The following is a 25,590-nucleotide window of genomic DNA, read 5'->3' as shown; positions in this document are numbered from 1 at the left end:
TGTTAACATCTGCGTTTAGAGGCAACGCACTGCAGCAGTGCATTACCATAACGCAACATTTACAACGCGAGTTTAACATCGCACTGTGAACGCTGCATAGGGTTAACATTACAGTGCAGTAACCTGCGTTATAATGCCTTTATAAGGCCCGGTTCACATTAGCGGTGGCCGTCCGGAATCGCCGTGCCGGAGCCGGACCGCTTGCAGAACGGACGGAACGGACGCACGGCAATAGCAATGAAAGCCTATGCGTCCGTTCACATGCGTCCGTTCTGCCGGACCGGAGCCGGACCGGATCCGGATCCGGACTCCGGCATCCGTTCCAACATGCGCTATTTTTTGGTCCGGCTCCTCCGGCAGCCGTATCCGGGGCGGAGCCGGACTGCACCATCCGGCCAATACAAAGCAATGAGAACCGGAGAGCGCACAACACACTGGCTACAAAAACCGGACGTTCTACCCCACTTCCTATGCATTTTGGATGGGGACCACATGGGCCCAGCGTTCACAGAGTGGGGCAGCAGCGATTTCATGCTGGAGCTCTAGGCAGCAACATGTCTGATATGATAACGAGGAGGCGAACAACAGAGAATTCCCAGGTATACGAGTAAAAAATGCCTGGATCCATGGTCCCAACTGCAGTCTCTGTATCCACGGATGGTCTCCACACGTCCACCTGTCTCCAACAATGACCCCAGACCCTTCTGCTGACCTCCCAGACCCCAGGTATTTACAGGTTGTTATCTCCTTAAGAAACCGGATCCGGACCGCAACCGTGTTCACACCGCACGGAAACCGGATGCAAACGGACCGGATCCGGACCGGATCCGGATAGGAACCGTACGGATCAGGTCCGGTCCGGATACGGTGCGGTCCGGACATCCGGTGCGGTTTTGACAAAACCGCAAGTGTGAACGGGGCCTAACACAGGACAATAACGCCCCACTGTGAACCTAGCCACAGCCTTTTTTACCAGGCTCTGTTTTAGGCCTCTTTTCCATGGACTGTTGAACTGTGTGCTCAGCAAGCAGTTACCAGGCAGCAATGAGCAGTTACCAGGCAGCAATGAGCAGTTGCCAGACAGCAGTGAGCAGTTACCAGGCAGCCCTCAGGCAGCAGTGAGCAGTTGCCAGGCAGCAGTGAGCAGTTGCCAGGCAGCAGTGAGCAGCTGTGAGAGTTTGAGAGGCACTTCACTGCCTATCAACAGTCTGTGGAAAAGAGGCCTTAGGCCTGGAACCCACTACAAAACAGTATCGCTAATCGCAATTGCTAGCGTTTTTAATTTTGTAAGCGATTTCATGAGCGTTTTCTGGCGATTTTGGTAGCGATTTTAAAAAGAGTAAGCGTTTTGCCAGCGATTGTGTAGCGATTACCTTTTTTAATTATGATTGGTCCTTTCAATTAATTTAAATTTTTTTACAGTGTGCAGTAATTTAAAAACGCTAGCAAAATCAATGTAGGTTTTGACGAGCGATTACGCCAGTGTTTATATACTTTACATTGCAGAAACACTAATGCTAAAAATGCTGCCTGCATTATGTCCTGCATTTGCGATTTTGGTAATCGCAACCGCTCCAGTGGAATTTGGCGCATCCATTAACATTAGCTGAGCATTTAGGGAAATCGCTAATTAATTCTTCCAGGCAGGTGATTACTCTGCCGCCTGTGAATTGTGTCTGTGGTGAGTTTTTTCCAGATTTTGGTCAAGGCTCTAGCCACCCCCATCTGTGTTGCCATGGCCCGGCCCCCAGCTCTGCATCCGTGGCCTAATAGGTGGCTGCCACGAGCTAGGGGTGGTTTCCGAACTTCTGCAGACTTCAGAAACATGGCTGGATCAGGTAAGTATTTAATCCTGTGACCTCCCTGATCCTGCAGGATTAAGGCCTCTTTTCCTCGGACTGTGGAAATGCCTCTCATACTCTCACACAACTGCTCACTGCAGCCTGGCAACTGCTTGCTGAGCACACAGTTCCACAGTCCGTGGAAAAGAGACCTAAGACAGAGCCTGCCATCACAGACTATTTTTATACTGGAGGTAGCCTTTAGGCCCCGTTCACATCTAAGCGGGAATCGTGCGATTCCCGCTAACCGCAAACCGGTAGCATTTTTACAAAACGCTACTCCTATTCTACCCTATGGCAGTGCTCTCACTGCTGCAATCGTGGGCATTTTGCTATCATCGCTAATCGCAAACTCGTTAATTGCAGCGGTTTGCCGGCAATTCTGGAGTGATCGCCATTAGCATGTATAGAATTGCTAATCGCGATCGCTCCCAAAACACTACTTCGTCCAGTGATTTTTCCGCATTTAATGCGGAACAATCACTCCTGCAAAACGCTAGCGGGTAATCGCTAGCATTTTGTGATTTCATAGTGTGAACAAGCCCTTAATTGTAAAGTCAGCCCTAAGCAGAGGCCTAGTGTGGCTAATGGTTAGCCTGGCCCCGCATAGGGCTGGTGAATGATAACCCCTGGACAAAAATAGTCAATAAAATGCTAATTTATTCCAGCTTGCATGCAGATTCAGAGTAATCTGTTCATATTTAGAAACTGGGCCAGTCGGATGCAAATTCTGCTCATTTGGATTAGCCCAATGCCAAGCTGCATATGATTTGCATGCAAGTTGGATATATTTGCACCTTATTGGCCATCTCTGCTCCTGTAGGATCACAGCTGGTTTGTTACTAAGGGGTTGCCTGGCAACAGTTACATCATCCCAAACAACAGTTTTTCTACCTAATGTTGTGTCCTACAGCGACCAGCAGCAGCTGGGGGGCTGTGGTGCAATAATGTCCCAGCATCCAGCTCAAAGGCTGTTCAATCCGGATCCTTATTACATCCCAGGGTGAGTGGAGACATGACTATGTATCTATTTTTTAAATTTAAAACAAGCCTTTACAGATATTAATAGGATTTTCTAAACTTGTAGAGAACCTTACCTGCCATTATTCTGCATATCCTTCTCCAGGCCATTCTAGAGATGTCCAACCAAAAAGAGGGAGGAGCTACTTCTTATCATATCCTCTGTCCCTGCACTATCAGTGAAAATGAACCCAGGGGCCCCCCTGACAGACGCCCCTCTTCCCCCCAACCATAAAGCAGCATTAGGGCCCTTTTGTTGCAGCCATATTTCTCACAGAGCCACTAAGCTGGCTGTGCCCCCTCCCCACTCACCCCAACTTAACTGTGGTCCTCAGGGCCCCACAATGTCTTCGACAAAGTAGCAACTCACCTGTCCCAGCGGGCATGCTCCGCTGTCACCCACGCCCGCTAGGACAGGTGAAATGCTACTTTGCCAAAGATGTGGCAGGAGAACACAGTTAAGTTGGTGGGGAGACACCTTGGGGGCCCCTATAGGCTCTGAGGCCCTGGAGCAATTGCTGCCTCTATGGTAGCGCCGGCCCTGTGCACTATTTGCCATGTTTCAGGGCTGGGACCCACTAGGGTGGTTCTGGCAGCGTTTTTGGATCGCCGACAATCACCGGTGATTCCAAAAAATGTATCTAAATGGCGGGGAACCTACTAATGCAATTGCGATTAAGGTTAATTGCAATCGCAGGACATGCAGTATTTTGGGCACTCAATACTTTGTATAGAAGCACTGCAAAATTGATTGGGGGGGGGGGGGGGGTCAAGCGTTTGGACATTTTTGCATAAAGCACTTTTCTAAGCGCTTTTGCAGAGCAATTCTGTTTTTTCACTTCCTGACATAAGTCAGGAAGTGAACTCTTTCACCCGGTAATGAATAAATACAATGTATTTATTCATGAAACCTCTGGGGAAATTGCTATACGAAGCACTTTTTCAAGCGCTTTGCAATTTCCCTATACCTTCCATTGAGTCAAATCGCTCCAAAAATGGTACATGCAGCGCTTTGGTGAGCGGATCGGAATCGAACCGCACAGATGTGAGCACTAGGGATGCTCAAATTCGGATTCGGAAGATACCCGGATAGTTGCAATCCAGTTATCTCCCAGTAATGCTGTGCGGGCTGGGCGGGGGGGGGCGGGGGGGTCAAGCTTACCTCTCTGACGTCTTCTTCGCTCGTCCCTCGGCGCCTCCCACGATGCGGTCCACGCGCATCACGTGATTACAAACGCTTCCTCCTTCAACCCGGAAGGAGGAAGTGTTTGTAGTGACGTGACCGCCACGTGGACCGCATCATGGGAGGCGCCGAGGGACGAGCGAAGAAGACGTCAGAGAGGTAAGCTTGACCCCCCCGCCCAGCCCGCACAGCATTACTGGGAGATAACTGGATTGCAACTATCCGGGTATCTTCCGAATCCGAATTTGAACATCCCTGGTGAGCACCCTCATATGGAATCAGCGCTTTTAGGGCGATTTTGAAAATCGACGGCACTTAGAATAAGGCGAAAACGCCCTTAGTGTGAACAAGCCCTTACAGTGATCCCTGTAAAAGCACAACACAATGGAAAAGGAAAGCAGAGCAGCACATTATACACATGTTGTGGTGCATACAGTGAAGCATGCAGTCAATGAAAAGTATGCTTCACGGTCACTGTTATTGCGTGCATTTTACGATAACGCACTGCGGTAAACCACACCTGCCGCACTGTGAATGTTGCCTAGTGATTTTCTAAGCATGTCTATCGATTTTTGGAGCATTTTGGTGTAGCGTTTTTTATATTTTGTTACAGTAGAGCTGTTACTGAGCAGCTTCTGTAACAAAAACGCTTGGAAAATCTCTCTGATCTAGCACCTTTCAGAGCGACTTTCCACTTTCCTGTACTTAACATTGAGGCTGAATCGCTTCAGAAAAGCGCAGAAAAGATGCAGGACCCGCGATTGGGTTTGGGAAAAAAGCACTCTGGTGTACTCCCTCCCATTTAAATACATTAGCCAAGCGCTTTTCAAAGCGCTAGCGTTTTTAAAAACTTTTCTGGCACTTCTCTAATTTTGTCCTAGAATAGCACCTATGACCTATTCCATTAGGGGCGGGGCTACGGACGGAAGCCAGACATCGGGACACCTGGTAAGTATAATAAAGTATATTTAAAAAAAAAAAAAAAAAAAAAGCTCTTGGTGGGAAGAGGGGGGAATCCTTCAAAAATATTTTAAGGTGCAGTTTCAACGTAAAGTGAACCTGCAGACTAAAAATCTGCTCAGCAGCACTGAAAAGGCTTGGTGTTTCTTCAAGGGCCCATTCACACTAGAGCGTTTTGCCGTGATTTTGGCAAAACGCAAGCGCTTTTTAAAAGCGCTAGTGTAATGAAACCCTATGGGTACGTTCTTACTTGGGCGATTTGCGCTAATCGCCGCAAATCGCACAAAAACGGCTAAAAACGCAAACGCGTCGCCTGCACCATTTTCAGGCGATTTCCCAGTGATTGCATTTCTGTGCTATAGAAGCGCTAAACGCAATCGCGGCAAAGTGGGCGCAGTGTTCAGTGATTTTTCCACGTGAAATCGCACAAAAATCACTCCTGCAAAACGCCGAAAAATTCTCCGGCATTTTGCGTTTCTAAGTGTGAATGGGGCCTAACAGTTTCATAGCATCAGAACTTTGTTTTTCTTACCAAAGCCTCATTTTAAGCTGCACAGAAGCTAAGCTCCACCCTATGAAGGAAAACTGCCCGGGCATTTTCCCCTGATGCTGTGCAAAGCATGATGGGATTTCTGATGATGCTGTTCTCGTTGCTTAGCAACTGGGAGGGGTGATCAGGACACCGGACAGTTTGAACTGTGTCTCATGCTCCCTGTCACCTCCTTTTAACCAAAAAGATGGCTGCCCCCATTAAATCACAAACATTTGCCTGTTCTTTTAAAACAGGGTGGGTAAGTGCTCTTTCACACTAGAGGCCTTTTTCGACATATTACCACCACGGCCATAGTTAGCGTTTTCCATGGTAAAATGAAAGTCCATAGACTTTAATTTTACCTTTCACACTTAACGCTGCGTTTTGAAGCTCCCCGGCGCTTTTTCAGGGCCGACCGCTGCGTTTCTCATTATAATTGATAGTCATGTATTGGATTTAAAACGCACCAAAACTCTGACAGACAAAAGGCAGCGTTTTAGCCTTTTCTACCACTGCCTCTAGTGTGAAAGAGCCCTAAGAGATTGTATTACCTATGTTAATTAACATAACTAATGTAACTTAATGACTGTATGTTTATTTAGGCTGAAGTTCCTCTTTAAGGTTGTGTGACAAGTTGTAGCGCAATGTCCTCCAAATAAAACTGGGCAGTATAATAACAAAATGTGCTATGCTTTTTCCATCTTGGCTTCCCTTTCCATCTTGGTGCCCACCGCTGCCAAACAGGATCCCTCTGAACATAAGGCTGCACCTACGCAGTAAGCCCAAGCTGCTCATTCACAAGCGAGTTCCGCCTACTGTGCGTATACGCAGTATGTCCGTGCGCATACACATAGGGGTGTGCAGCCGTAAACTACAGGAGGGTCCCGGCCAGCAGCGTTGGGGTCGAGGAGAACATGGAAAGCCTTCCCTCTACATTAGCATGGATTTCTTTTTCAAGTCACAGGTTTGGCTTTTAGGCTTTGTTCACATCTAAAATCGTAATCGCTGACGCCAGCGTTTTGCGATTTTGTGAGTTATTTTTTCCCCCCTCCAGTGCTTACCTGCGCGCTACGATTTTGTGTACATCGCTTTTCAAAGCGCTTTTGCAGAGCGATTTGTTTTTTTACTTCCTCATGCAAGTCAGGAAATTAACTATTTGACCCAGAAAAGAATAAATATTTATTCTTAAAAGCGCAAAAAACGCAATAGCCACACAATGCGACAAATCGCGCTGATATGAACTATCCCATAGGTATTCATTGCACAAACGGTTTTAGGACGATTTTTGAAATTGCCGGCGCTGAAAAAATACGCAAACCGCCCTAGGTGCGAGTGAGCCCTAACAGTTGGCTTCCCCCACCCCCCTTAGTTACTGATTCCCATGACAGACTCCTCATCACTAACCTCCACTTCTCATCCCCCCTTCCCGAAACCGATCTCGGTTACAGGGGGAACTTTTACATTTGAGGGGACATCGGCCACGAGTCTGTCTTTCATCGAGATGTCAAACGCTGTTTCAGACACACACCCGATCAAACCCTTGTGACCGAGAATTTCCAATCGATCCCGTTGATCATTTGGACGGCTATGTTGCGGCTTGGATTCTCTTTTGATGCAATATAATTATTGAATCGAAAGGTTGATCAGGCCACAATATTGATTGATGTATGGACACCTTAAAAAACAAGCACCCCAGTAACAGACAGCCCTCTTGTCATAATGCTGTGGGGGTCAGAGGAGGAATCTCTAGGGGGAACAGTTCTTTAAAATAAGAGGCGCCCGTGGCAAGTTCCATACCTGCACCCCTGTAGATACGCCTCTGTTTGGGGGAAAACCAAAGAGTAGGCACAGGGATGAAGGTATGGCATGTGCCATGGGCTCCTCTTACTGGGGGCACTGCTCTGTACCCTGGTGTTCTCCATACAAATTCTTGTTTTTTTCTGGGAAACATTCTGCCGCCTGGTTAACTCATTTGGGGGCACAAGATGCCTGTTATTTGGGGATATGTATAGGCTGACCTATTGCAATACTCTATTGTTATAGGCCATGCTTCACTTCAACACAACCAATTCAACTGAGACTACACGTTAAAATGTTCGGAGGGGCGCCCCTCCTCGTGGGGGGGGGGGGGATTTCAATGTTTGCTGGTTTCCCTAGATACGCCTTTGAGAGTAGGCCAAATAAAGGGTAAAGTCTGTGCCTGGATCTCTTGCCAGATCTGACACTTCCTCTGTACATCTGAGGCACCTTTCTAGTCCCCCTCAATCTCCAGGCACTGACTGGCTCCAGCCCACTCCTTTACGTCCTTTTACGCCCACTTTTTGATTGCGAGTACAGTAGCGTAACGGCAGCCGTGTTGTTTTGCAGATACGCTGGATTTTGCCCCCAGCTCCGTTATCAGGTTGGAAACAGCTATGGCAGCACCACAAGCCATATCCTTGCAGACCCCACTGTAGCAAAAAGCCCCCGTTCCGTACTGTCACCCATCAAGCAGCCCCCGGATGGAGGAAGAGACGAGCAACACAAATTGCAGCGTTATGACGTCAGCAGTTTCCCACCAGCAAACTTAACAGACACCCAAAAAGCCTACAAAGAAGCTCAGTATACAGGTAAGAGACGCACGCCCTCATTTACTGAGTCCAAGCACCGCAGATTAGGATTTTACAGCCTAAGGTGGCCATATACAGTGGTTTGCAAAAGTATTCAGCCCCCTTGAAGTTTTCCACATCGTTTTATATTGCTGCCACAAACATGTATCAATTTTATTGGAATTCCACGTGAAAAACCAATACAAAGTGTTGTACACGTGAGAAGTGGAACGAAAATCATACATGATTCCAAACATTTTTTTAAAAAACTGCAAAGTGGGGTTTGCGTAATTATTCAGCCCCCTTTGGTCTGAACCCTGGACGCCCAGGATCTTATACCTGCAAAAAGCCCCGTTGCCAAGCTTGCACTTTCATTACACAAACAGACACTTTCCAATCATTCACAACCAATACCCAGTACACAATAAAACAGACTATAACATGCGAAACAAGGAATGTAATTTATTTAATTTCATGCCCGTGTAAGTTACAATATATCGGACGTACTACCCAGACCACCAGGAGCCGCATTGGGCAACACAAGAGAAATATAATCAACAACTATGCACTGCACAGCGTGTCTCGCCACTTTGGTACCCATCACCTCAAAAACCCCCACTTGTTCACGATCACCCTAATAGAAGCCCTACCCACTAATACCACCAATGCTTTTGAGATATTGCGGCATAGGGAGATGTACTGGATCCAAATTCTGAAGACCTTAGTACCCATGGGGTTAAATGAGGTGCTTGAGAAAATCTTCTGATCCAACCCCCCATCTAATTCTATAAAATACCTGATTTTTAGTACTCACAATTTTATACTATTTTAATGGTCCTCTCTTTTACTTTATGATCTTATCTTCTCCCATTTAATCTGTTTAATAATATTTTATATAATTTTATAATTGCCATTTTAACTTGTGTTTGATTCTTATGTTGCTTGTATAAAATTCAGAGCTTTTAGTATCATTTTTATCCAGCATTGTACATAACCTGGGCTATCATATATACTTTCACCACTAGATGGTGACACTGTTATCTGATCACCACAAAAATTGGTGTTAACAATATATAGTCTTTTCTGATCTATTGGTTTACTAGCAGTTTCACAAACAATGCAATATGACATCTTTTTTCATTCAATATGTATATATATATATATATATATATATATATATATATATATATATATATATATATATATATATGTAATTTTTTTTTTTTTTTTTTATATTTTTTTTTACAACGAATACCAGTGACTAGTCCTTACATAGATACTGCCCACTCGCAGAGTTCATCTACTACTATAATTAATGAGACTTAATATAATATATATAAAAAAAGCTTGCAGATGTTGACTTGGCTGGGATTCGAACCAGGTACCCAGCACTTGCAAGGCGAGAGTGCTAACCACTATACCACCATGCTGCCTTGATGTTTATGTGTGCGTTCCAGCCTCATGACCACTTTCAGGTGCACCCAAATTGGCACGCCTTGCTGACATGGCAGATTTTGATTGGTGCATTAGGATCAATTAGTGCAACCACACTCCCTATATAAGCAGAGCCCCCTCGCACATCTACACAGAGGCGCTCACTTCTGCATCTAGACCCATTGAGGTAAGTCACTCTTGCTGAGGTGCTGAATTTTATTATATCAGTTTAGACTGTTAGTAATTCTTCTTGCAAGTAAGCTCTAGGGCCATAAAATAGTACTATATGTTATACTTACTAAACTGACTATCCTTTAATCTGTAAGCTGATGAACTTTAGTATATCAATTGACAACTATGGATATTTATTAACTTTTGTGTACACTTTGGATTCTTTTGCATATTTTATGATCAATTAGATGCAATTTTTAGACAGAGCGAGTTTTTACTACACTGCGACCAAAAATGTTACAATTTTATCATGTCTTCTTATGTTTTTAAACTGCGCCTTTATTTTAAGCTATTTCTATGGGTCATTATGTTTGTATATATTTCTGTTTGTTTTATAGTTATACTCCTGTTTGCCTGATGAAGCAGGACCACACCTGCGAAACGCGTTGCACTAAGTGGAGTTCAATAAAATATTTTTGTATTGATATATTGTGACTCAATTGAGTTTTATATTTTTGAGGGAGGTAAGTCCACCTGAACATCCCCCTCTTTTAGACGGTTTTTAAACGTTTTTATTCTACTCTGGCGCCTCTGTACACCAAGCCTTGCTGAAATCTTGAGTCCACCCTCGGTGGAGGGGTGCTACCCCGTTTCCTATCTACAGAGAGCGACATCTTAAAAACCTGAGTGGGGTCAGGTTCTAATACTCCCCACCTGCACTTGAAGTGGTTGCCTATGGGTAACCCATGTTTGTGAGTATATCTAAATATTTTGCTTTTAACCACAACTAACTTAACAATACTACACCATATCGGGCTCTCGATTTCTCTTTGTTCTTCCAAGCATATTCCTTCCTCTACGTCACACTTGGGTCACGTTAGAGCGACAGATCGATTGCAGTCCCAATATGGAGTTTATAGAAGACCGAGCCACACACAGAAACTGCCTTCTGGCACAATTCAAAACACACACATCTGTTGATACTACCGATACCCCTGCTGAACCGGACAACAACCCAGCAATCCCTGATATCGACTTAAAACCTTTATTTAAAGAACTAGAAACTGCTCTAAAAGACGAATTCTTTAACTTGGCCGACATTGCCATGCAACAGACATATATTGAAGAAAAAATATCACCGGATGGCATCAGAATCAAAACTCTCTCCACCTTTCCCAAAGACCTTGTGTACAGTGACGAGTGGTACATTTACTTAGAGGTGTGCACAGGGGGGATGATGGAGAGAATTATTGCTAAAAGAAAGACCATTGTTGCTGGCTTACAGCCTACCATCAATAGCCTCAAACTTACTATTGCCCTTCACTCAAAAAGCAAGCAATACCCAGCACTCATGTCCAACCTTGTATCCAAAATAAAAAAATTTGAAATTGAAACAATAGACACAAAACTTAAGAAATTGAATCGAGATAGGCTGGCCTATGCCGAGCATAGAGAAAGGGAAAGAAAATCCAGGTTCCCTCCAGCCTATCCGACACCTTCACCAGCACCCCCTGCACCTTCACGTCCGCCACCTCTTATGAGTCTTTCAGTCCCGGTACCCCAATCACGGATTTTCCCACCCTACCCACCTCCACATCCAGTACCACCACCCACATTCCCACCACCCACACAGGCACCAACCACACCAATTCCGCCCCCACCCTCTTACAATCCCCCTAGGTTTAGTTTTGCCCACACCACTATGTTGGAAAAAACGCTTTTCAAAAAAGCGCCTATGGTAGATGTCCCCACACTGTCCATCAATAATATTTTGCCCTCTGCGGCTCCAACTATCTCAATTCAAGATCAGACTCCACCCCCAACCAACCCACTTGTGGCCAAAGCCAAACCTCCAAGGAACACCAAAACCAAAAGTAAAAAAACATCGGGCCTAAAGCCCACAAAAACTATTTTCAAAATCAATGAACTCCCTATGTACAAATTTCTCAATGGCGCCCCCCCAGATTCTCTCTCCCAAGGTCACAAACCTACCGGTGGAGCAGAAACCTGCAACACTCCTCAAGTCCCACATTCAGAGCCCCCAGATGATTTAAGAGCCTCCCAACTGAGCATTTACGATTCACAAACACAAGCCCAGGACAATATGTCCCCTCCCCCACCAGTTGTTCTTGGCCCCAACACTCCTGTAGTGGATACACATCTTAGGGCTGACATCACCAACAATCAGCTCAATGCAATTCATGAGACCAGTAACACCTCCGGGGGGGACGGGAATCTTGATACAACCATCACAGCCACGGCCTCTTTTTTAGACCTTCCCTCTACCCTCTCCCAGAACTCCCTACTGCTCCCCATGCCCAGCCCCACAGGCAACAGGGTCCTCTTGAAACCAAGGTTTACCCTGAAACGCCCCCCCCCAAGCCCAGAAAGAGAGGACGCAGAGGAAAAAGGAGAAAAGAGAAACAGATTCTGAACCCAGATAACCCAGCCAATAATATGAAATCTATATTCAATCTGTCTACCCACATTCTCACCTCACATGAAACTGAACTACTCCAGAAGGGTTTGTCTTTCTGTCCCACCAACAATTCAAGCATGTCAGAACTTTTTTCAGACTTGAATGCCTATATACGGAAACTGACATTAAAGCGGCATTTTGCTATAAAAAAACAACCTGTTCTTGATCCCGATACAGCCCTTATCATCACCAACAATGAGAACATACCTACCTGTACCCTAGTCCCAGGTGAACTAGCCCTAGAGAAATATATCACTACTCAACTGAAAGGAAAGTCTAGATTTTATCCCACAGCATCCAAAGGCAACTTCATCTCTACATTTTATTCTCTGGTACTTGAGGATCTACAAAAACTGGACCTTGAAACACCAATCCATACTTCCAACCTTAATCGCTCAGAAAACAGAGCCCTTAAAACCCTCCAAAACAATCATGACATAATCATCAAACCAGCAGACAAGGGCGGAGGAGTGGTCCTGCTCAATAAATCTGATTACCTAGAAGAATCATTTAGACTACTCAACAATACCGACCATTACACACCCCTCGACCATGACCCTACCCTGGAATATAACAACAAACTAAAAACTTTCATCAATACAGCATACCTCAACGGCATTTTAACCAAAAACGAAAGAGCATTTATCATAAACCAACACCCCAAGATACCGTTTTTCTATTACTTACCTAAAATCCACAAAACACTCAACAAACCACCAGGTCGACCGATCATCTCCGGAATAGAATCAGTCACCAGTAATTTATCTCAGTTCCTAGACAAACACCTACAAACCCACGTACAGACCCTTCCCTCATACTTAAAAGATTCACAACATCTTATCCATCTACTGAAAGATATAAACTGGCAATCAGACTACATATGGTTGACTTGCGATGTAACCTCATTATATACCAACATACCGCACCCCTTTGGACTTACAGCACTAGAATTCTTTTTAAGGAGCAACCCCAACATGCCAACAGCACAACAAGCTTTTTTGATAGGTTGTGCTGAGTTCATATTGAAGCACAATACTTTTGCTTTTTCAGATACATTTTATCATCAACAAACAGGTACAGCTATGGGAAGTTCTTTCGCACCCTCCTATGCCAACCTAGCAATGGGCTATTTAGAGTATTTAAAATTCACCCATAACAACCCCTTCTCCTCCAATATAATCTTCTACCGTCGATACATTGATGACCTGATATTCATTTGGCAAGGCGATCCATCACTCATAACCCAGTTTGTAGAATTTTTGAATATAAACCCAGCAGGACTACAATTCACCTCCCAATACAGCCACACTTCCATAGAATACCTCGATCTCATCCTGTTTACCGATTCAAATATCATCAAGACCAAAACACACTTCAAGAAAGTCGACGCTAATAATTACATTCATTTTGACAGTCATCACCACCGCCCCTGGACCACCAACACTCCATATAGCCAATACAGACGAATATTTCGCAACTGCACAGATAGGAAAGATTACAATGAACAATCAAAAACACTCACAGAAAAATTCAGAGAACGCCAATATCCACGTAAACTAATCAGAGATGCCAAACACAGAGCCACCATCCCCAACCCACCACCCACATCACAACCTACTCAAACAACCACCTCCTCCGCCCTCTTTCCAAGATTCATTACAAAATTCAGCTCCCAACATAAGACCATCAGAACCATACTCAAATCTAGATGGGAAATACTGCTACAGGACCCTTATCTAGTGAAAACTATCCCCAAGAATCCCACATTAACTTTTAGGAGAGCCCCCAATCTCCGAAACCTACTAGCCCCAAGTAGATTAAAGAACCCTCCTTCCAACACCCCAGGACAATCTACCAATCCCTCACGCCCAGGATCTTATACCTGCAAAAAGCCCCGTTGCCAAGCTTGCACTTTCATTACACAAACAGACACTTTCCAATCATTCACAACCAATACCCAGTACACAATAAAACAGACTATAACATGCGAAACAAGGAATGTAATTTATTTAATTTCATGCCCGTGTAAGTTACAATATATCGGACGTACTACCCAGACCACCAGGAGCCGCATTGGGCAACACAAGAGAAATATAATCAACAACTATGCACTGCACAGCGTGTCTCGCCACTTTGGTACCCATCACCTCAAAAACCCCCACTTGTTCACGATCACCCTAATAGAAGCCCTACCCACTAATACCACCAATGCTTTTGAGATATTGCGGCATAGGGAGATGTACTGGATCCAAATTCTGAAGACCTTAGTACCCATGGGGTTAAATGAGGTGCTTGAGAAAATCTTCTGATCCAACCCCCCATCTAATTCTATAAAATACCTGATTTTTAGTACTCACAATTTTATACTATTTTAATGGTCCTCTCTTTTACTTTATGATCTTATCTTCTCCCATTTAATCTGTTTAATAATATTTTATATAATTTTATAATTGCCATTTTAACTTGTGTTTGATTCTTATGTTGCTTGTATAAAATTCAGAGCTTTTAGTATCATTTTTATCCAGCATTGTACATAACCTGGGCTATCATATATACTTTCACCACTAGATGGTGACACTGTTATCTGATCACCACAAAAATTGGTGTTAACAATATATAGTCTTTTCTGATCTATTGGTTTACTAGCAGTTTCACAAACAATGCAATATGACATCTTTTTTCATTCAATATGTATATATATATATATATATATATATATATATATATATATATATATATATATGTAATTTTTTTTTTTTTTTTTTTATATATTTTTTTTTACAACGAATACCAGTGACTAGTCCTTACATAGATACTGCCCACTCGCAGAGTTCATCTACTACTATAATTAATGAGACTTAATATAATATATATAAAAAAAGCTTGCAGATGTTGACTTGGCTGGGATTCGAACCAGGTACCCAGCACTTGCAAGGCGAGAGTGCTAACCACTATACCACCATGCTGCCTTGATGTTTATGTGTGCGTTCCAGCCTCATGACCACTTTCAGGTGCACCCAAATTGGCACGCCTTGCTGACATGGCAGATTTTGATTGGTGCATTAGGATCAATTAGTGCAACCACACTCCCTATATAAGCAGAGCCCCCTCGCACATCTACACAGAGGCGCTCACTTCTGCATCTAGACCCATTGAGGTAAGTCACTCTTGCTGAGGTGCTGAATTTTATTATATCAGTTTAGACTGTTAGTAATTCTTCTTGCAAGTAAGCTCTAGGGCCATAAAATAGTACTATATGTTATACTTACTAAACTGACTATCCTTTAATCTGTAAGCTGATGAACTTTAGTATATCAATTGACAACTATGGATATTTATTAACTTTTGTGTACACTTTGGATTCTTTTGCATATTTTATGATCAATTAGATGCAATTTTTAGACAGAGCGAGTTTTTACTACACTGCGACCAAAAATGTTACAATTTTATCATGTCTTCTTATGTTTTTAAACTGCGCCTTTATTTTAAGCTATTTCTATGGGTCATTATGTTTGTATATATTTCTGTTTGTTTTATAGTTATACTCCTGTTTGCCTGATGAAGCAGGACCACACCTGCGAAACGCGTTGCACTAAGTGGAGTTCAATAAAATATTTTTGTATTGATATATTGTGACTCAATTGAGTTTTATATTTTTGAGGGAGGTAAGTCCACCTGAACATCCCCCTCTTTTAGACGGTTTTTAAACGTTTTTATTCTACTCTGGCGCCTCTGTACACCAAGCCTTGCTGAAATCTTGAGTCCACCCTCGGTGGAGGGGTGCTACCCCGTTTCCTATCTACAGAGAGCGACATCTTAAAAACCTGAGTGGGGTCAGGTTCTAATACTCCCCACCTGCACTTGAAGTGGTTGCCTATGGGTAACCCATGTTTGTGAGTATATCTAAATATTTTGCTTTTAACCACAACTAACTTAACAATACTACACCATATCGGGCTCTCGATTTCTCTTTGTTCTTCCAAGCATATTCCTTCCTCTACGTCACACTTGGGTCACGTTAGAGCGACAGATCGATTGCAGTCCCAATATGGAGTTTATAGAAGACCGAGCCACACACAGAAACTGCCTTCTGGCACAATTCAAAACACACACATCTGTTGATACTACCGATACCCCTGCTGAACCGGACAACAACCCAGCAATCCCTGATATCGACTTAAAACCTTTATTTAAAGAACTAGAAACTGCTCTAAAAGACGAATTCTTTAACTTGGCCGACATTGCCATGCAACAGACATATATTGAAGAAAAAATATCACCGGATGGCATCAGAATCAAAACTCTCTCCACCTTTCCCAAAGACCTTGTGTACAGTGACGAGTGGTACATTTACTTAGAGGTGTGCACAGGGGGGATGATGGAGAGAATTATTGCTAAAAGAAAGACCATTGTTGCTGGCTTACAGCCTACCATCAATAGCCTCAAACTTACTATTGCCCTTCACTCAAAAAGCAAGCAATACCCAGCACTCATGTCCAACCTTGTATCCAAAATAAAAAAATTTGAAATTGAAACAATAGACACAAAACTTAAGAAATTGAATCGAGATAGGCTGGCCTATGCCGAGCATAGAGAAAGGGAAAGAAAATCCAGGTTCCCTCCAGCCTATCCGACACCTTCACCAGCACCCCCTGCACCTTCACGTCCGCCACCTCTTATGAGTCTTTCAGTCCCGGTACCCCAATCACGGATTTTCCCACCCTACCCACCTCCACATCCAGTACCACCACCCACATTCCCACCACCCACACAGGCACCAACCACACCAATTCCGCCCCCACCCTCTTACAATCCCCCTAGGTTTAGTTTTGCCCACACCACTATGTTGGAAAAAACGCTTTTCAAAAAAGCGCCTATGGTAGACGTCCCCACACTGTCCATCAATAATATTTTGCCCTCTGCGGCTCCAACTATCTCAATTCAAGATCAGACTCCACCCCCAACCAACCCACTTGTGGCCAAAGCCAAACCTCCAAGGAACACCAAAACCAAAAGTAAAAAAACATCGGGCCTAAAGCCCACAAAAACTATTTTCAAAATCAATGAACTCCCTATGTACAAATTTCTCAATGGCGCCCCCCCAGATTCTCTCTCCCAAGGTCACAAACCTACCGGTGGAGCAGAAACCTGCAACACTCCTCAAGTCCCACATTCAGAGCCCCCAGATGATTTAAGAGCCTCCCAACTGAGCATTTACGATTCACAAACACAAGCCCAGGACAATATGTCCCCTCCCCCACCAGTTGTTCTTGGCCCCAACACTCCTGTAGTGGATACACATCTTAGGGCTGACATCACCAACAATCAGCTCAATGCAATTCATGAGACCAGTAACACCTCCGGGGGGGACGGGAATCTTGATACAACCATCACAGCCACGGCCTCTTTTTTAGACCTTCCCTCTACCCTCTCCCAGAACTCCCTACTGCTCCCCATGCCCAGCCCCACAGGCAACAGGGTCCTCTTGAAACCAAGGTTTACCCTGAAACGCCCCCCCCCAAGCCCAGAAAGAGAGGACGCAGAGGAAAAAGGAGAAAAGAGAAACAGATTCTGAACCCAGATAACCCAGCCAATAATATGAAATCTATATTCAATCTGTCTACCCACATTCTCACCTCACATGAAACTGAACTACTCCAGAAGGGTTTGTCTTTCTGTCCCACCAACAATTCAAGCATGTCAGAACTTTTTTCAGACTTGAATGCCTATATACGGAAACTGACATTAAAGCGGCATTTTGCTATAAAAAAACAACCTGTTCTTGATCCCGATACAGCCCTTATCATCACCAACAATGAGAACATACCTACCTGTACCCTAGTCCCAGGTGAACTAGCCCTAGAGAAATATATCACTACTCAACTGAAAGGAAAGTCTAGATTTTATCCCACAGCATCCAAAGGCAACTTCATCTCTACATTTTATTCTCTGGTACTTGAGGATCTACAAAAACTGGACCTTGAAACACCAATCCATACTTCCAACCTTAATCGCTCAGAAAACAGAGCCCTTAAAACCCTCCAAAACAATCATGACATAATCATCAAACCAGCAGACAAGGGCGGAGGAGTGGTCCTGCTCAATAAATCTGATTACCTAGAAGAATCATTTAGACTACTCAACAATACCGACCATTACACACCCCTCGACCATGACCCTACCCTGGAATATAACAACAAACTAAAAACTTTCATCAATACAGCATACCTCAACGGCATTTTAACCAAAAACGAAAGAGCATTTATCATAAACCAACACCCCAAGATACCGTTTTTCTATTACTTACCTAAAATCCACAAAACACTCAACAAACCACCAGGTCGACCGATCATCTCCGGAATAGAATCAGTCACCAGTAATTTATCTCAGTTCCTAGACAAACACCTACAAACCCACGTACAGACCCTTCCCTCATACTTAAAAGATTCACAACATCTTATCCATCTACTGAAAGATATAAACTGGCAATCAGACTACATATGGTTGACTTGCGATGTAACCTCATTATATACCAACATACCGCACCCCTTTGGACTTACAGCACTAGAATTCTTTTTAAGGAGCAACCCCAACATGCCAACAGCACAACAAGCTTTTTTGATAGGTTGTGCTGAGTTCATATTGAAGCACAATACTTTTGCTTTTTCAGATACATTTTATCATCAACAAACAGGTACAGCTATGGGAAGTTCTTTCGCACCCTCCTATGCCAACCTAGCAATGGGCTATTTAGAGTATTTAAAATTCACCCATAACAACCCCTTCTCCTCCAATATAATCTTCTACCGTCGATACATTGATGACCTGATATTCATTTGGCAAGGCGATCCATCACTCATAACCCAGTTTGTAGAATTTTTGAATATAAACCCAGCAGGACTACAATTCACCTCCCAATACAGCCACACTTCCATAGAATACCTCGATCTCATCCTGTTTACCGATTCAAATATCATCAAGACCAAAACACACTTCAAGAAAGTCGACGCTAATAATTACATTCATTTTGACAGTCATCACCACCGCCCCTGGACCACCAACACTCCATATAGCCAATACAGACGAATATTTCGCAACTGCACAGATAGGAAAGATTACAATGAACAATCAAAAACACTCACAGAAAAATTCAGAGAACGCCAATATCCACGTAAACTAATCAGAGATGCCAAACACAGAGCCACCATCCCCAACCCACCACCCACATCACAACCTACTCAAACAACCACCTCCTCCGCCCTCTTTCCAAGATTCATTACAAAATTCAGCTCCCAACATAAGACCATCAGAACCATACTCAAATCTAGATGGGAAATACTGCTACAGGACCCTTATCTAGTGAAAACTATCCCCAAGAATCCCACATTAACTTTTAGGAGAGCCCCCAATCTCCGAAACCTACTAGCCCCAAGTAGATTAAAGAACCCTCCTTCCAACACCCCAGGACAATCTACCAATCCCTCACGCCCAGGATCTTATACCTGCAAAAAGCCCCGTTGCCAAGCTTGCACTTTCATTACACAAACAGACACTTTCCAATCATTCACAACCAATACCCAGTACACAATAAAACAGACTATAACATGCGAAACAAGGAATGTAATTTATTTAATTTCATGCCCGTGTAAGTTACAATATATCGGACGTACTACCCAGACCACCAGGAGCCGCATTGGGCAACACAAGAGAAATATAATCAACAACTATGCACTGCACAGCGTGTCTCGCCACTTTGGTACCCATCACCTCAAAAACCCCCACTTGTTCACGATCACCCTAATAGAAGCCCTACCCACTAATACCACCAATGCTTTTGAGATATTGCGGCATAGGGAGATGTACTGGATCCAAATTCTGAAGACCTTAGTACCCATGGGGTTAAATGAGGTGCTTGAGAAAATCTTCTGATCCAACCCCCCATCTAATTCTATAAAATACCTGATTTTTAGTACTCACAATTTTATACTATTTTAATGGTCCTCTCTTTTACTTTATGATCTTATCTTCTCCCATTTAATCTGTTTAATAATATTTTATATAATTTTATAATTGCCATTTTAACTTGTGTTTGATTCTTATGTTGCTTGTATAAAATTCAGAGCTTTTAGTATCATTTTTATCCAGCATTGTACATAACCTGGGCTATCATATATACTTTCACCACTAGATGGTGACACTGTTATCTGATCACCACAAAAATTGGTGTTAACAATATATAGTCTTTTCTGATCTATTGGTTTACTAGCAGTTTCACAAACAATGCAATATGACATCTTTTTTCATTCAATATGTATATATATATATATATATATATATATATATATATATATATATATATATATATATATATGTAATTTTTTTTTTTTTTTTTTTTATATTTTTTTTTACAACGAATACCAGTGACTAGTCCTTACATAGATACTGCCCACTCGCAGAGTTCATCTACTACTATAATTAATGAGACTTAATATAATATATATAAAAAAAGCTTGCAGATGTTGACTTGGCTGGGATTCGAACCAGGTACCCAGCACTTGCAAGGCGAGAGTGCTAACCACTATACCACCATGCTGCCTTGATGTTTATGTGTGCGTTCCAGCCTCATGACCACTTTCAGGTGCACCCAAATTGGCACGCCTTGCTGACATGGCAGATTTTGATTGGTGCATTAGGATCAATTAGTGCAACCACACTCCCTATATAAGCAGAGCCCCCTCGCACATCTACACAGAGGCGCTCACTTCTGCATCTAGACCCATTGAGGTAAGTCACTCTTGCTGAGGTGCTGAATTTTATTATATCAGTTTAGACTGTTAGTAATTCTTCTTGCAAGTAAGCTCTAGGGCCATAAAATAGTACTATATGTTATACTTACTAAACTGACTATCCTTTAATCTGTAAGCTGATGAACTTTAGTATATCAATTGACAACTATGGATATTTATTAACTTTTGTGTACACTTTGGATTCTTTTGCATATTTTATGATCAATTAGATGCAATTTTTAGACAGAGCGAGTTTTTACTACACTGCGACCAAAAATGTTACAATTTTATCATGTCTTCTTATGTTTTTAAACTGCGCCTTTATTTTAAGCTATTTCTATGGGTCATTATGTTTGTATATATTTCTGTTTGTTTTATAGTTATACTCCTGTTTGCCTGATGAAGCAGGACCACACCTGCGAAACGCGTTGCACTAAGTGGAGTTCAATAAAATATTTTTGTATTGATATATTGTGACTCAATTGAGTTTTATATTTTTGAGGGAGGTAAGTCCACCTGAACATCCCCCTCTTTTAGACGGTTTTTAAACGTTTTTATTCTACTCTGGCGCCTCTGTACACCAAGCCTTGCTGAAATCTTGAGTCCACCCTCGGTGGAGGGGTGCTACCCCGTTTCCTATCTACAGAGAGCGACATCTTAAAAACCTGAGTGGGGTCAGGTTCTAATACTCCCCACCTGCACTTGAAGTGGTTGCCTATGGGTAACCCATGTTTGTGAGTATATCTAAATATTTTGCTTTTAACCACAACTAACTTAACAATACTACACCATATCGGGCTCTCGATTTCTCTTTGTTCTTCCAAGCCCTTTGGTCTGAGTGCAGTCAGTTGTCCATAGACATTGCCTGATGAGTGCTAATGACTAAATAGAGTGCACCTGTGTGCAATCTAATGTCAGTACAAATACAGCTGCTCAGTGACGGCCTCAGAGGTGGTCTAAGAGAATATTGGGAGCAACAACACCGTGAAGTCCAAAGAACACACAAGACAGGTCAGGGATAAAATTATTGAGAAATTTAAAGCAGGCTTAGGCTACAAAAAGATTTCCAAAGCCTTGAACATCCCACAGAGCACTGTTCAAGCGATCATTCAGAAATGGAAGGAGTATGGCACAACTGTAAACCTACCAAGACAAGGCCGTCCACCTAAACTCACAGGCCGAACAAGGAGAGCGCTGATCAGAAATGCAGTCAAGAGGCCCATGGTGACTCTGGACGAGCTGCAGAGATCTACAGCTCAGGTGGGAGACTGTCCATAGGACAACTATTAGTCATGCACTGTACAAAGTTGGCCTTTATAGAAGAGTGGCAAGAAAAAAGCCACTGTTAACAGAAAAGCATAAGAAGTCCCGTTTGCAGTTTGCCACAAGCCATGTGGGGGACACAGCAACCATGTGGAAGAAGGTGCTCTGGTCAGATGAGACCAAAATTGAACTTTTTGGCCAAAATGCAAAACGCTATGTGTGGCAGAAAACTAACACTGCACATCACTCAGAACACACCATTCCCACTGTCATATATGGTGGTGGCAGCATCATGCTCTGGGGTTGCTTCTCTTCAGCAGGGACAGGGAAGCTGGTCAGAGTTGATGGGAAGATGGATGGAGCCAAATACAGGACAATCTTGGAAGAAAACCTCTTGGAGTCTGCAAAATAATTGAGACTGGGGCGGAGGTTCACCTTCCAGCAGGACAATGACCCTAAACATAAAGCCAGGGCAACACTGGAATGGTTTAAAACAAAACGTATCCATGTTTTAGAATGGCCCAGTCAAAGTCCAGATCTAAATCCAATCGAGAATCTGTGACAAGATCTGGAAACTGATGTTCAAAAATGCTGTCCATCTAATCTGACTGAGCTGGAGCTGTTTTGCAAAGAAGAATGGGCAAGGATTTCAGTCTGTAGATGTGCAAAGCTGGTAGAGACATACCCTAAAAGACTGGCAGCTGTAACTGCAGCAAAGGGTGGTTCTATAAAGTATTGACTCAGGGGGCTGAATAATTACGCACACCCCACTTGGCAGTTATTTATTTGTAAAGAATGTTTGGAATCATGTATGTGCAGTGTAAAATCTCACCTGTCCCGCTCCTGGGACTCCAGGTCTCCTCCACCGTTATCCCTGTGTGGCATCAGGTGTGTGTGTGTGTGTGTGCGTGTGCAGGTGGGTGTGTGTACAGTGTGTGTGTGTGTGTGTGTGCAGTGTGTGTGTGTGTGTGTGTGTGTGTGTGTGTGTGTGTGTGTGTGTGTGTGTGTGTGTGTGTGTGTGTGTGTGTGTGTGTGTGTGTGTGTGTGTGTGTGTGCGTGTGCAGGTGTGTGTGTGTACAGTGTGTGTGTGTGTGTGCGTGTGTGTGTGTGTGTAGTGTGTGTGTGTGCGTGTGCAGGTGTGTGTGTGTACAGTGTGTGTGTGTGTGCGTGTGCAGGTGTTTGTGTGTGTGTACAGTGTGTGTTGTGTGTGTGCAGTGTGTGTGTGTGCAGTGTGTGTTGTGTGTGTGTGTGCAGTGTGTGTTGTGTGTGTGTGCAGTGTGTGTTGTGTGTGTGCAGTGTGTGTGTGTGCAGTGTGTGTTGTGTGTGTGTGCAGTGTGTGTGTGTGCAGTGTGTGTGTGTATGTACAGTGTGTGTGTTGTGTGTGTGTATATGTGTGTGTGTGTACAGTGTCCCACTGGACAAAATGGGCGTGGCCACACATCGGAATGTTGTCATGGTCATGGGTGGAGACAAAAGTTATTTAGATAGCTATATGTGCTCCCTTACCCCATTCAGATAGCCAGATGTGCCCCCCCCCCCCTCAAATAGCCAAATGTGTGTCCCTTTAGATAGCCAGATGTGTCCTCCTTCACCCTGTTTAGGTAGCTAGATGTGCCCCCTTTAGATTGCCGTATTCTGCTGCCGTTAACGCTTCTGCAGAGGGAGGGAGAGAAGCAGGGGCACTTCGGGCAGCCAGCGAGCCGCCTCTCATTCACGTGGGGGTGCTACGGCTGTGCTGAGCGCCCTCACAGTGCTGCGCCCAGGACATGTGTCTCCCCTTGCACACCCATAGCTACTTCTCTGGTACATTCCTCTGTACACTGCCAGGTATTGCACTACAGGCAGGTCACCTTGTTTATTTCAAAATTGTGCTGTGGCCCTGCAGTGCGATGCCTGGCAACAGTCTGTGCTTTGTGCGCAAACGCAGTGTGTAAAAAGAAGAGTAAAACTTGTATCCAGTTATGTAGGTCGGGTGCCCAGGGAGGAGGAGACAGTGAGTGCATAGGTGCCCTCCCTTGAGTCAATACCCATCCACATGGCTTCCAACATTGGGGAATATGGAGATGGCGGAGGAGGCAACTTAATAACAGTCGGAAGAGAAATCCACATACTGTAGTTAAACAGCCTAGGCTAAGCATCACTGGGGGTGGGGCTACATACCAACATAAAGCAATGGTAAAGCAATACTGTATGTAGATATCGTAAGGGTTTCTGATGTTGAAACCAGGAAAATTACCTTAAAAGTGGGTATCCTGAATAATTTACTTCTATCTACTATATGTCACTGCAGTGCCTCTTGTTCATTTACTGAGAGTTCTGAAGCCAGTAGAAAAGATCTCCTAGTTTCACAGAATGCCTGAAGGGGGGGGGGGGGGATTCTGCATAATTAACAGCCTAGGCTAAGCCTCTGTGAGAGGGTGGGGCTCAGGGATGGATCTAGACCAAGTTGCGCCTGGGGCAAGGTCAGGTTTTGGCGCCTAAAGGTCAGGTTTTGGCTCCTAAACTGACATTCCCCATCCAAATTTTGCCGCCTTTTTAAGAATTCAACAAACTGCGCCTGAGGCAAGAGACCCGTTTGCCTCCCCCTAGATCCGTCCCTGGTGGGGCTACACCCCAATATACAGCAATTTAGAAGGTGTTTCTGATTGCCGAAACCAGGATATTTCATGTAAAAGGTGGTATCCTGAATAATTTACCATATTCTGCTCTATGTTTTTACAGTTTCTCTCTAAATGTTCTCTTGGAAAATATGGTGAGACTTCAGAAATGTGAAATAACGATATGAATATTCTCAACAGACCATCTACCTACCCTACAGAAACAGCACAATGCTTCCTGTAGTAGGAAACACATTGAGGGACACATCCCGGCCCCAGCAAGGGACAAAGCCCAGGAGGCCCAGGCAATCCTGTTGAAGAAGAAATCTAGCCCCTTTGAAAAGAGCTACCCAGACAAGACTATAAAGGTAAGCCCAGAGCAGGGACAAGGTCCTCCAGCACCCAAGGCTGAGACACCAAAGTGCGCCCCTCCATCCCTCCCACCCCAGCCGTCACACACTGATTGCTATTAGACTAAGAGGCACCCCAACCCCCAATACCTTAATCTAGGGTGACCATATTTTGATTTCCAAAAAAGAGGACGATCACAACAGCATGTGGGCGTGGTCATGGGTGGGGCCAAATATACAAGACCTTGGCAGTGTGCTGTCCAACTTCGCAGGCATGGAGGCGGGTCGTTTTTTTTCCAGACCACATGGTGGAGGGCCAGCCGGCCGACCACAAAATGCGATCAGATTCGCAGAAGATTTCGCCACAAATGCTATGAGATTGGCAG

General features: G+C 43.8%; 1 protein-coding gene across 2 annotated transcripts in view; it reads left to right on the top strand.

Annotated features, from left to right (window-relative positions):
• Positions 1–2,703: 2,703 nt before the first annotated feature.
• CIMIP2A (ciliary microtubule inner protein 2A) overlaps positions 2,704–25,590 on the top strand; it is a 56,509-nt gene continuing 33,622 nt past the window's right edge. For both annotated transcript variants that reach the window (XM_068248714.1, XM_068248715.1), the window contains exons 1-3: positions 2,704–2,844; positions 7,904–8,145; positions 25,056–25,222. In XM_068248714.1, the coding sequence (XP_068104815.1) occupies positions 2,789–2,844; positions 7,904–8,145; positions 25,056–25,222 (465 nt within the window). In that variant the 5' untranslated portion in view covers positions 2,704–2,788. The remainder of the gene's footprint in view (positions 2,845–7,903; positions 8,146–25,055; positions 25,223–25,590) is intronic.

This window comes from Hyperolius riggenbachi, chromosome 8 (genome assembly GCF_040937935.1).
Source record: "Hyperolius riggenbachi isolate aHypRig1 chromosome 8, aHypRig1.pri, whole genome shotgun sequence".
NCBI classification, from domain to species: Eukaryota; Metazoa; Chordata; class Amphibia; order Anura; family Hyperoliidae; genus Hyperolius; species Hyperolius riggenbachi.
The sequence above is the reverse complement of the archived record's forward strand: the minus strand, read 5'-3'. Positions and strand labels throughout refer to the sequence as shown.